The following is a 14785-nucleotide window of genomic DNA, read 5'->3' on the forward strand; positions in this document are numbered from 1 at the left end:
TTAGAACGGTCAGGTGAATGGAAGATTTGTAAGTTTTTTTTTAAGGCTTTCAGCTAATGTCATGGCATGGTAATACGAGACTTTTCATGTAATGCGCAATGAAAATGTTAGTTAATATTTATGTACAAGATGTTCAATATCTTATTTATCAAATTTTATTTATATGAAATACCAACATCAATAGTGACTTCTATATACATACAAAATTAATGGGAATATACCTCAGAGTTTGGGAATTCCCTACTTTTTTCATTCCCGGGAAATCAGTAATGGGAAATGGAAATCGAATTCGTGGGTTATATACGTGACAGAGAGGAAACAAAAATAAAATACGTACCCTTCTATTTATTGTTGTATCATTAGTTATCTCTTTGAAACAATATTAAGGTTAAAATAACAATAAATTTTAGAACATCTTAAACGACGTTGCGCCAAAGTCTTAGAAGTACAAATAAATATTATATGGCAGCTGTTCGAAAATATCTATATGAATGCGGTCAAAACCCAATTCTAACTGACTGATTTGCGAAGGTTATATAAAATATTTGTTTTCCACGACGCAACGACTTCCTTCATATCCTTAATTTTTAACTCTACGATGTGGGACGTTCTTCTTATGTCTCGAAGTGCGTGTCGAACATAGAACAAATCCATTTATAAAGAAGTTTTACACCTTTTGTGTACAAAGCTTCGCAATTGCACCATGATGGTTTCAAGGATATAGAGGCGTACTTATCTGAACATACATACATACCACAGTTATTATATACGCGATTTGCCACTTATACATTATTCACCAGGGTGGTTTTAAAAAATCGATGTCGGTTTTTTTTGGTGGCACTCCCCAGAAATGTTTCATTTTGTGAGATTTTAAAACAGCCATAGTTTGGAAAATAGCCAATTGGAAAATGTTAACACGTGCCACTGAGGCCTCAATATTTCTATAGTAATTTGTATGTGGCCAAGGCGAATATTCACAAAATCACACACATCCACCACATTTATTGTCCAATGATGAGAATCCAAAATTTTGCAAAATTTGACAATTTATCGCCATTTTGACAGTTTTAGACCCAAAATTGAAAAATGACGATTTTATGGTCTAAAATGCGATTTTTCGCGTAAGCAAAAACTGCTTGAAATAAAACATATTGTTACAGACTTAGGGCTGAACTATATCCCGTGTAGACGTTGTTTTATTTCCCGATACGATTTCTACCAAATAAAACAGGGTTCGTTTTGGATTACAATTCTACAATGCAACGTTATTCACTTCAGTTATTCACACAAGACTTTATTTCTCTACTAGCACAAAGATAACTGAAGTAACTAATAAGTACACAGCTTTACGGTATTCAGATTACTTCTTTACTAGTCGATGATTAAAAGTCGCGATAAAATTCATAACTCACTCTCCCACCACACTCGTATTTATATTCGCTTGCGTATGCATAGACTGTTCCAGCACCCTTCATCTGGGAGGTTCTTCAATGTTCAAACGAGATCCAGATGCACATACACATATACTAGTAGTATACAAACAGGCGAATAAATGTAAACAACGCATCAATGCGCCAGCGGTAATAATTACGAGGGAGTAAGAGGGGTTACAACGACGTCACAATATAGAAACATAATTGAATAGTCAAATGAATGAGAGAGAGAGAGCACAAAAAGAATTTGGCTAAGTAAAGAGTGTAAATTAAGTCTAAGCAATAATTTCATGATTGCAGTAATAGTAGTTGTTGCAGAATTGATACAAATAAACTAATTGCTTAACAAAAATTTATTTACAATTCAAATCCTTAACTTAACATCTCATCATCTAAATTCACTTAAGTTACAGTTACATTCGTAACAATATTTTAATCAAAAAAACTGATGAAAATGATTTTTTGAGCTTTTTTAAGTTCTTAGCAGATTCCAGTCCTCGTACCTCGGAAAGTTTATGGATTTTGCCTCACCTTTGAATTATATCAGTTGCAAACTTTCGTTTAGGATTGTTAGTGGACGTAAATCTTCCTTGAAAAGTTGTCGAGATGAAATTTGAATTGTATCTATCTAGTTGTAAAAAAATGTATGAGTCCAGTTTTCGAAACTTCCTACTGACCCTCAGTTTTGAATGACACCTTTTATCGATAATCGATTGTCCAACAACCAAAATGTACGTGGATGACCGGCAAACATGGACGGTCACACTTTCGAGCAAACGACATTCGAGTAAAGCTGTCATTCAATGTGTACTAAGCTTTACCTTGCTGTATTATTGCAAACTCAATAACCATAGGGATAACACTCAGCTTTCGCGGTATTTAAGTCAGATTTGGTTAGATTTATTGCTGTGGGTTGTATATCTTATATAGTCAGTCTCATTGACATAAATATCACCGAAAAAATCTCTAATTATCGAATTATCGGAGCTATATCCAAATCTAAACCGTTTTCAAGATAAGTTGGCGGACTATTTCTAGAAGAAATTTCGTCACATTTTCTAAATTTCATCAAAATTAGATAGACAGTATGTTTGGTGCGTCGAATACCTTAAATCGGCAAAAAATATATGTATATAGAAATAATATCCAAATCTGTATTGAGATTCTCTCAAACATTTTTTTAGTTTTATGGTTTTTGGTAATTTAGCAACCAAAAACGGAATTCATAAAGCTCTATCGGTAGCAAGAGTTTTGTATTTGAAATGTAAAACCTCTGATCCTCATCGTTCGTAAAAAATCATTATCTCAGCAATAACAAATGGAAGTAAAAAGAAGTCAAACGAAAGGTTTGAAAGTTTTGCCGTGCAGCATTTTATATAAACTGACCTATGAGTACATCGTGAATATTTCCAATCGAACCGTACGACTTATGGGCCACGCTATAACGAAATCGAGGACATTGAATATTTCCACATTAAACATGGTCAGATACTTCACCGATTTTTTTCTTATTTTGGTCACTGTAAACCAGATGCAAAAATGTTTGCTAAAGCCATCAAAATCATTAAAATAGCTGGTTCTCTATTATGGGAGCTATCATAAAACCTACGCCTATATATCCAAACTTTATAGCGTAGAAATTTTCTTACTACTGGGACCCTAACTGCCAAATTAAAGCTAACTTTCTATAATAAAGCAATAACAAAAAAAGACTTATATACATAATTTGTAGTTGGAAATTTTCTGATCGATGGGAAACCATGAAAATCGGGTGGTACTGCTATATGGGAGGTACCGCTATATAATTTAGACCTATGTATGTATGTCCAAATTTGTAGGTGGAGACGTTTTTTGGCAACTGGGAAAATTAAATGTCACTTTACGTATGTATAATTTGGTCACAGGTAAAAATTTAATGTATCTAAAACTAAGCGGTGCCGTTATATGAGGGCTATATCATAAGAGCTATGTTCTAAATTTGTGGTTTTTAACCACCAATTTATAGTCAATTTAGGCGAAAATGTAGAAAAAATGCAGCAATTAAAAAATTGAAAGGGTTGATTGCTAGAGTGATTACAACAGATGGACCTACTGACATTGTTATAGCGATTCCAAAGTTTACATGCGAGTATGTCCGCTTCTATTAAGAGTAATCCAAAAGCAAAGCCAGATACTGAAAGTAAAAACTTCACCTTTACAATAATTCAAAGAATGCGTATCTGCTCAAACAACGAAGATATCGCAAAAACCTTTCTTTAATTTTTATACTCTCCACTATAATATGGAGGGTATATGAAGTTTGTTATTCCGTTTCTAACTCATCGAAATAATCATTTGCGACCCTATAAAGTATATATATTCTTGATCAACGTAAAATTCCCTTTTGTAATCACGAGATAAATGAAATGAGATAAAGGGCTGAAATTTTGTTTGATCTGAACTTAGATCAAGTTCGAAGATGGTCTATATCGATCCAGGTTTTGGAATAGCGCCCATAAAATGATACCGCCCGATTTCAGTAATTTTGCCGATTTTAGCTACATTTTCTGTCCGAACTAGCTATAATCTGACGGTTAGGGTTTCCAGGCACCAAGAAACTTCTCCACCAATAAACATTTACATTTTCTGGCAGCATTAACTATAATTTGGTTTTTAGGCTTTCCAGAACCAAAAGATACATTTTCCGTAATAAAGAAACATTCACAGTAATAAAGAAACTTCTCCATCAAAAACTATGGACATAAGTCCACATTGGAATAGCCCCCATATAGCGGTAAACCCGATTTCAGTTTTTTTGCGTTTTTAGCTATATTGTCTAACTGAATTTGGCATTTAGGGTTCCCAGAGACCAAGAAAATTCTACACCAACAGCTATGGACATATGTCCACATTTTGGTATAGGCCCAGCGTTGCCAACAGTTTTTAATCCGAAATCTTGATAGTTTTGTCAATGAGACTGACAAAATAAGATATACAACCCACCCAATAATATATACCCCAATCTCACGTACCCACTTATCGAGTTGTGATCACAATACCAGTTTTGAATGACAGCTCAGCTCGAATATCGCTCGTTTTACAGTGTGACCGTCCATGTTTGTCGGTACACGTACATTTTGGTTGTTGGCTAATTGGAAATCGATAACAACTGGGCTGGGCTTAAAGGGGGCATTAGAAGAAATTAAGAAATTTGGACGCATAAATTTTTCACGACGAGAAAGATACAATTCCCATTTTATCTCTAAAACTTTTCAAGGAATATTTTAATCCATTAACAATCCTAAACGAAAATTGTTCAGCTGATATAATTCGAAGGTGAAGCAGATATGTGCCTACATATAGCCAATCTGGCTAGAAATTGCTATAAAACAAATAAAAAAGCTCATAAAATCGAGTTTGCAGCATTGCTTTCCTTAAAGTCTTTCGTGAAATTTCGGTTAATATATAGTTATCATCCTTTATTTCATGCAATTTTGGATTACGTGAAAATCGTCATTTTGGACAATAAAATCTTCAAATCCGCATTTTTCAATTTTGGTCCAAAACATCGTCAAAATAACGAAAATTCGGCAGCACTGTATAGGCCCCATAAAATCGTACCCACCGATTTTGGGTATTTTTATGTTGTTAGCTATGTATTCAGACCAATTTAGCTATAATTGGTCTAGTAACTTCTCTACCTAAAATTGTGGGCAGAAAGAAAACAAATTATTCCATATTAACTCAGATATTTCATGGTGGAGGTATAAGAAGTTCGAGCCGGTCGAACATAACGTTTTTTTACTTGTTTGTATTTAAATTATAATTACGAAAACCCCAGCATTGTTTGGGACATTTCAACCAAAGTCCACAATATTTAAAATATAAACCAGTCCAAATTGCTTTACCGAAAGTGGTCTAATACTAGGGATATAGAACAAGACGCTCAGCTACCCCAATTCCCAATTTTTTCTATATTTATATTATGCGTATTTAAGAAGAAGCCTGTTAATGAAAGTAGACCGTCAAAGTGTCGATGTTGATGGCCTGTTTCACTAAGACGATTCGAATTCAAATTCGTTCGAACCATGGTACAATAATGTAGAAGGTAGGTCAGGTTCGAAAAGATTGTGAAAAGCAAGGCCTGGGCGTATTTGCTTAATCTGTCAGAATCATTATAACTGAATATGCAACAGGTTGCACTGTTTATTTGATATTTTGGATTAAAAACGCGAAAAATTAATGGGAGGCCAATTTTTTACAGAGTCAGCTTCCGTATATGTTGAAAAGTTTGTTTCATCACAATGTAGATGAATTTCAATTCAATAAATGTTGTAATAACAATTTTCATTTCGACTGACTTTTAATAAGTATAAAATAGTTTGTCTTAGTTTTCAAAACAATACACATATATATATATATATACAAATTGTGTATACTGATTTGAAAGAATAAGCAAACCAATAAAAAAATGTTAATCAGCCGTTTGCTATGTCCTACCTTGTAATGATTGTACCATGGTTCGAACTACTACCAAATTTTTGTTTTTTTTTTTTAAATATTTGATTTATTTTTGTTAATTGTCACACAAATTGTTTCTACAATAACAGGAGTTTGGTAGTAGTTTGAACGAATTTGAATTCGAATCGTATTAGAGAAACAGGCCATCAGGGTTACTGCAAAAGGGGCTAAACTATCCCAATTTTTATATTTTGACTTTTTAATTTTATAGACAAATATCACTTATTCCATTTGGTGTATTCGACGCATATAACCTGATAATCAAGAAATCCAGCAGAGCTTTAAGTCGATTGTCTCCATTGGTCAAATATAAAAATTATATATCAAATATGTAATTTTTCGACTTTTATTATAATCGCCATTTTATTGACAATTTTGAAAGATCGAAGCTATGCCAAAACTAATACATTTTCCTACAATTCTTCGTGAAATAGTTTTTGGTCCCTGAACCACTTAAATAATAAATAATAAATTAAAAACCTCGACCATGGGTCGACAATTTTTAATAGGAACCTTAGGTGCCAAAGTGCTGTTAATTTGGTCATAAAAGTAGCCGAAATCATCGCAGGTACAGTTACATTAGGTTTATGTCATGCGCTAAACTTTAAATTATAAGTAATTCGGTAAATAAGATTCTCATTTACATTCTTCATCAAGATTTGAAGCGTCACCTTTCAATCGACAATAATTCTTTTAGAATTTGAATGGTTATGATTCTGAGCTTCCTTGTCTTTGATATCAAGGAAACAATAGAGCGGAACACGCTATTGGTAATTGAAGTCCAATTTCCAATAGGCGAAAATCTTCGCGAACATTCCCTTCAATATAGTCAGTAATATAACATTTGGTTATCATACATTGTATCCCAACTTTTACTAGATTCCAAAATGTACACTATGGATCATAAATATATTCTAACATGTTTTCGATGATTTCTTACTGACTTATTAATAATATCGATTTTTGCAGTAACTACACCCAGAGAAAAAAATAACACCATACGTGGTCAAACTGTAAACATCCGTGGTCGAGAGTGTATCAACACCATTTTTGGTCAAAATGAGCACGCCGTTGACAATTTGGCAAAGATTTGATCTGAACGGCTTCTAGAATTGACAACGTACCGTGGTCAAAGTGAGCACGTTGTGGTCAAAAAAAATTACAATTGAGCACGCATGTACTCACATTGACACCATTAGTGATCGGATTCAAAAAATTACAACAGCCGTGGTCAAAAAATATTGAACACACCTGTGCTCAAGTTGACAGCATATGGTGTTGATTTTGAACCTAAATTTTTCCCTCTGTGTGGGTATATCACAAGAAATATTGTATAGAAAGCATTATAGATGTTCAATTCCTTCACAATTACATACATCTATTCTTATCAATCTTTCACAATATTCATTGTCTAATAACGACAAAATGTGACTTCTGGAGATCTCATCTTTAGTAATTTGATTTCAATACGTAAATAAAACTATGCCGCATAATTTTTAGAGTTTATCTACAAATAATATTTCAAGGTGGAAAATTTATCCTATATTAAGATGTAAAGTATTAACCTTCGATCTGAATCATCGCAATTTCCACGAATAATTTTTTCCATAATAGTTTCACCTACAATTGGCCAAAGCGTTTGTTATAATCCGTCTTTCCGAAACAAATATCCCAAACTTGTTCATTGCAATTTCACATGAAAAATCTCGTATTTCCACCTGCCATTTTTTCAAAGAAGAAAGAAAGCTCATTCTTAAAGTATCAAAGTTAAGTTCACATTACAAGTTGCAAAACAAAATTATTAGGTGAGAGGAAAAGAGAAATAGTTTTTTATTAGGTCATTCATTAATAAATGTATAACAAAAAATTATATAAAAATATCTAGATACATACATATGTACTTAAATGTATTTATAACTTAAAGAAAAAATCAACACACCAACAACAAAAAGAAAAACTTTGATGATGTGGCCAACACGGCATCTTCTGTATGTATGTTCTTTAAAGGTAATTACAGTTGTCTGCAAGTTGATTTAACATTTACCCGTGATCGTGCGTATTATTTTACAACCGTTTTCATACCCGGCATTATATTGGTGACCTCATCCTTTATCACATTCTGGCTGGAATGGAATGCAGTGCCAGCCAGAGTAATGATCGGTACGTAGCATTCATCATAATTATTATTTTCTTTTTGTTAAATTGTAGCAAAAACATCAACAACAATTACAACTATGTATAACATTAATAACGACAACTATTACAATCACCATCATTACATTAGGCTAGTTAATTATTTCCAAAAAAGAAAAAAAAATATTTTACAAATGCTTCTCAACGAAAGAGTCAGAGGGAAAGATTAATCACACTGCCTCTCTGTCTGTGTCTGTAAACTAAGTACATATGTATATTTACGTGTGAGTGTGTTCTTACGTGTTAGTCAAAACAAAAGAAATAAATTGTAAATAATAAATGTTAAATAAGACCAGATAATTTCATTAAAAATTATATTCTAGGATTGTTCACTTTATTCTTTTCTTGTGCAACGTTAGTATTTCAATTAATTCTTGATGAACAAAAACAAAACAATTATACTTTAAACGTTGGCAAATACGACTAATTGTCAAAGTTTTTCAACTGAAATAAAAAAAACAACTTTAAATCAGCTTTATGTCTTATCATCGCAGTTTACTTATTGTCATTGCCATCGTCTCTAAGTGTTGTTGAGGTTTCTTTTTTGTTTCCAAAGTAAATTGCTAAAGTTTAGTCTGAAAATTTTCCGTGTCACTAGTTAAAGCAGTGTTCAAATGAACTCCGCCGCTAGTTCGTTTCTTTCTCAATCGAAAATAAATTAATAAATTGAGAGAAAAAACGTTGGTCTTTTGTTTGATTTATTCCCAACTACACTTGATTGTTTTCTCAATTCCCATACCTTAGCTGTATCAACTTTTGTTTGTTCCTATTTTATTCACTGGCTTTGTTGTAAACAGCACCACGCATGCAATTTTCCCATCCTACCACGCTCTCAACCACACATTTGCACATTGAATTATATATATTTTCTAAAGGTTTAATCTTTACAAAAATAATAAATTTGTATCATGAAAAATATTTGTTTAAGAGTAAATAAAGAGGTTACCAACAGTTGTAGAGGTTAAAATACATATTTTTTAATATTAAAACACTGTTTTTATTAAAGCGGTTTGCCGAAAATAGATTATCGCAATCGCATTTAAAGTTTTTATTTCAGATACAAAGCAGAATGGATTCTACACTTTTAACACTCACATCACAGTCATTTATGTTCCGATCGACTTAAAATTTATTACTTAATATACGTACGAGGGTCACTAGAAAACTATCTGGCCTAGGCAACACGCAGTGTCAAAAGGCGTCAGTTGACAGTTTTTTTTTTTTTTTTTGGAAAGTTTGACAGTTTTCAGCCTAAGCGTACTCAGGACTGTTTGACATACGACCATGTGTTGGGTTGTTTACAGTGGTTTGATTGAGACACCTCCGAACCATGGTTTTTGAAACCTTTTGCAGCATCTTCTGGCGATTGCTACTATTATTCGAGCTCATACGCATAGTTCCATGATTCGTCACCTGGATGCATCTTATAAACGTCTTTCGAAGCACCGCGATCGTATTTTTTCGAAAATTGTTGCACCGATTAACACGGGAACCAACGAGAAAAACTCCATTTTTGACGCCAAGTGTTCATGCAATATCAAATGTTAGTTGGTGGAATAAATGCACAAGGATGCCTCTATCTCACGATATATAAATGTCGATCTTGCATTATCCGTTCACACACGGCTTAATTTTTACTTGCACAACGGCCGTTTTTGGACGATCATCACGAACTTGTTTTTTGGCGAGTGTCGGCCACGATTGAATTCATTAAACCAGATTTTCAGAGTGCTATAAGATGGTTCTTTATCGACATACAAAGATTTAATTTGATCGATGCACTCTTGTCGGACTGTTCACAATTGTCGAAATTGTTCACAATTAAATTCCATTTTTAGCAAAGTTATTTTTTCAAGTCACAGTAAACAGCCCAACACATGGTGGTATGTCAAACTATCCTGAGTACGCTTAGGCTAAAAACCGTTAAACTTTCCAAGAAAAATGTCAAATGACGCCTGGCGACACTGCGTGTTCCCTAGGCCAGATAGTTTTTTAGTGACCCTCGTATGCTAATTATACTTCAACTGAGACAACAACAAATTTTCCGTTTTTTTTTTTCAAGTGTTGGTAACCCCTTATAAACAGTTTCGCACATAACAATACAAATTACTTTACAGGTTAGTTTTTTTACGAAAAATATTTTTTACTTACTTAAAACAGGAGATTAGCGGTTTTAATGGACACTAAACGGACGAATGGTTTCCTAAAACCGACTATACACAAAAAGTGTTGAACAAAAAGTAATTTTCATTTTTCGTCTTTATCTTCTCCCCCCGTTTTAGTTGAATTAAACGTTAGAACATAAATCAAAGTATTATATTAGTTGAATTGTCAACATATTCAGTGTCTAACACTGTATAGTGGACGCGTCCTTATGACATAAATCAGAATATCGATTAGTTAATATTATGTATTTAAAAAATCTTCTTATATATCGGTACAACATGATATTAAAAAATGATTAAAAATTTTTGATGTTTAACCAGTAAGGATAGGATCAAAGTCGCACGGGGGTGACTTTATGATACCCTACAGCACTGTGAATATGTAAAATAGCTATATATGTAAAATAACTGTGAATATGTATGTAAAATAGCTATATATATAGCTATGGAGCTATACCTAAATCTGAACCGATTTCGATATAATACGGCACATATATTTCTAGACCAAATTCCGTCATCAAATAACTCAAATTGGCCGCTAATGTCCATTAGAGTGTTTTTAAAAAAAATCGATGACGGATTTTTTTATGTGGCACTCCCCTAAAGTGTTTAATTTTGTAAGATTTTAAGATTGCCAAAGTTTGAGCACAATCGGAATATGTTAACACGTGCGACTGGGACCTAAAAATTTCCATAGTAATTTGTATGGGGCCAAATGTGAATTTTCACCAACTTGCTCTAAAAACCACATTTATTGGCCAATCGACAAGACATTTTTACTAGTTAATTTCTGTGGCTAAACAAGTAATCCTACATAAAAAAATCCGACATCGATTTTTTCCCTTTGAGTTACAACCAGTCTAATGTACCATATATGGGCCTGTATCCAAACCAGAACAAATTTCGATATATTTTGGCACATTATTTCTTGACTGAATTCAGTTACACATTCTAAATTTCATAGAAATCGGACACATATGGCGTGTGTGGTTTTTGAAATCGGCCTAAAACTTTTATGGGAGCTATATCAAAATCTGAACCGATTTAGATATAATTTGGCACATTTATTTCTAGACCGAATTCAGTCACCCATGCCAAATTTCAGTAAAATCGAACATATATAGCGTCTTTGGTGCATCAAAAACGCGAAATCGGCTGAAAATATATATCGGAGCTATATCCAAATCTGAACCGATTTCGATATAATTTGGCACATTTATTTTTAGACTGAATTTAATCATACACGCCAAATTTGAGTGGAATCGGACATATGTAGCGTATTTGGTGCAGCAAATACGTGAAATCAGCCGAAAATATATATGTGAGCTATATCCAAATCTGAACCGATTTTCACCAAATGCAATAGCGTTCTTCCTATGACTAAAAAAGGATATTCCCCAATTTGCAGCTGAATCGGACAATAATTGCGACCTGTACGTTGCAAACGGGCGGACGGACATACATAAATCGACTCAGAAAGTGATTATATGTATATGCCAAAAAGGAACTATGTATCTATCTCGTTTGCTTTTGTATGTTACATACCAATGCACAAAGACATAATACCCCTTACTACAGTGTGTAGGGTATAACAATTTACAAGATTCTTCCAACAATATTCACCACTGCAAAAACGTAAAAGACCTACTAATCGTATACTTAATGCAACTTTTAAGACACATTAAGTATACGCTCTATTGAATTAGATGGAACAATCTAGTTCACTAGGTAGTTCCAAACGTCACATCGTTTGTATGAAAAACACTGCGTATACGTAATTTCACACGATAGTTTGTATGACGTTACTCATATGTTTTGGAACTAGGAACTACAGTCATTGGCATAATTATTTTGACAAGTTTGAAAAAGTGATGTTTTTGATTTTTGTTATCGGATTAGTAGTCTACAAAAATATGAAAAATATTCTGTTTAATCTTTAATTTAGTTATAAATGTTAGCAATTCAAATGTACTTATTTACTTTTGTAACGGACATACAATTTCACTGCATGGCATAAGTATTTTGACAAAAATGTATTGTTTTTTAGATCGCAACAATAAAAAATGACTTATTTATACTTTTGATTAGTATCAGTTACGGTAAAAGTAATGTATTTCATACACATGTGTACTATTATGGAACCATTTACTGATCGATATTTCAATGTTATAGCAGCATTCAAGATATTTATATTTAAACAGGATTTCGATGGTTTTCTCCTATATTTCGTAATATTTTACGGATTTCAAATGTTTAATGCGACTTTTTATCTTACAAATAAGATATTTAAAGGAAATAATTTAGCTTACTATTTGTATGTAAGTCGAGCTTAATCTCATATTTGTTGTTTTCAAATTTAAAAACAACAAGTTTAAAGTGGAATGTAGTTAAAATTGATTACTTTTGGGGATGGCAGAGAAGACTAGTTTCGTACAACGCCACTTGTACTCATCAGTTCTCTTAGTTCTTTGTATTGAAACAAAGAATCTCAACAAAACTGCCAAAGTGAATCTGGAAATAATTTAAATTTTGAACCCGAAATTCGCTCCAAACCGGCTCTACAAAATTCAGTCTTACTATAGGAGAAATATTTTACCATTGACAACATAACAATTTGATCAGTTTACCGCTATGTTGTTATGAAAGACAGTTCATCGTGTCAAAAAAATTAATTACAGTCCACAGCATTAACGATAAAAAGCAAATATCCCAGTATTTTAAAGGGTGGATAAGATACGTCTGATGTTTGGGAGCATTTATGCATGGAAATTACATCAAAATTACATTTATGGGGGAGTAAATGATTTTAATTTAAATCTCATAATATGACTTAAAATAATTTGTTTCTAATGTCTAGAGGATCTGGTTTAAATAGAAAGCTTCTTTTGAAATCCAACTTGCTCAGACATTAGGAGTTTTTATGCATTTCGTTTCAAAGTTTGACACCAATATTCCCTATGCTAATTTAAGATCTATGTCTTTCAAGTGTATTTTTACTTAAATGTTAATAATTTTAATAATAATTTGGTACCAAAAAGTACTATTAAGTACCAAAAGCAATATAATTATGACGTGTCAAAATACTTATGCCGTTTTTCTTTTGCCTCCCTATTTAAAGAATGTCTGTGGTCCATAAATTGTTTATAGCGAAGAGATCAAAGAAAAAACCTAAGCGAGTAATATCCCGTTCTATGAATACTGACAATAATTATATACCTTTTACGACTGTAGATTGTCCAACTGTACTTGTTAATGTTGTTTGCAATCAAATGCTGAAATATTTCTGAAAGAGAGCAAAGATGAAGAAACCCATACTTCACACAACTGAACCATCAACTCAAACACAATCCAACGTTCTACGCACCTGGTTGACGTACGTACGTATTTTTGACCAGGAGCCGTCACCTCAACAATTATGTGTTTGTGTTCGTGTATTTTTCCACCATGGGAACGGTAATGTACGTGCCAGGATATAGATGAACCCCGAGCCAGTATGGATCTGTTCCGTATGCCAGATCCGCATCCACCACATGTAAACAATGGTAAGATGAAATGGATGTAGGGAATGGGTACACTTCTGAGGGTGCTCTGGTCTTAGTCGCACTCATGATTACTGCGATAGGTATGTTGCTGTTCGCCCCGCCAGAACATCTCCCAGTGGGTCTCCAAATTCGTCGCCGTCGGAATACGAGACGCCCCCGAAGTCTTCTCAACAACAAGCGCAGCATCTAACACCACAAGTTGTTGTTCAGCGTCCTACAATTCAATGACCACCCAAGTTCGTAACCTCAGAACGCCGCCCTCTTTGAACCATGGGAAAGCCAGGGTTCAGAGAATTTACCAACCACCGCTTCAGAGGGCGGCCCATTCCATCAGATCATCACTGCAGTAGCCGTTTGCTACTTACCGGCCGGTCAAATACCAGATCAATTTCCCTGCAGAGACGACGGGACTAGCAAATGAGCGTGACGAGATTCGTCGTACGAACCCTGATGACCCTAGAGTTTGAGAACTTGAGAAGCCAATAGGCTAGTAGGCGAAAAAGCGGCTAGACCATCTGAAGCAATGCAACATTGGTTCCGGATTAAGTAAATTGTGGGCAGCGTTTAAATAACTCTCAAATCCGGGAAAGAAGGATGGAAGAAAAAAATATTTTCAACGGCGTGACAGTAACTGACCCAAAGCGGTTCGCGTGTTATTTTAACCGGCAGTATATAGATCACCCGAGAGTAATAGGGCGAAGAGGACTCTACTACACCGCATAAGAAGAGCCCTCTTAGCCGTGGAAGTACCACCACAATTTACCATGGGCGATATTGCAGACATCATCCGAAATGCGAAGTCATCCAAAGTGTTGGGCCCACACAGAATATCGATGTCATTGCTTAAGCAACTAGATGAACCTGGAGGTGAGTATTTAACTAGAAAGCCACCCATGTTGTACCAGAAGCCTGGAAAGTTTGTAGGGTGGTCCCGCTACTGAACACTGGAAAG

General features: G+C 34.0%; 1 protein-coding gene across 30 annotated transcripts in view; it reads left to right on the forward strand.

Annotated features, from left to right (window-relative positions):
• Positions 1 to 14785, forward strand: part of pHCl-1 (pH-sensitive chloride channel 1) — a 358921-nt gene that overhangs the window by 282945 nt on the left and 61191 nt on the right. For 16 of the 30 annotated variants that reach the window (XM_073983456.1, XM_073983466.1, XM_073983471.1 and 13 more), the window contains one exon: positions 7941 to 8093. The exons of the other annotated variants lie outside the window; for them this stretch is intronic. In XM_073983456.1, coding sequence (XP_073839557.1) covers positions 7941 to 8093 — 153 coding nt within the window. The remainder of the gene's footprint in view (positions 1 to 7940; positions 8094 to 14785) is intronic. 30 annotated transcript variants of the gene reach the window in all.

Source organism: Musca autumnalis, unplaced genomic scaffold, assembly GCF_047663935.1.
Source record: "Musca autumnalis isolate F117 unplaced genomic scaffold, ASM4766393v1 scaffold_4, whole genome shotgun sequence".
Lineage (NCBI taxonomy): Eukaryota > Metazoa > Arthropoda > Insecta > Diptera > Muscidae > Musca > Musca autumnalis.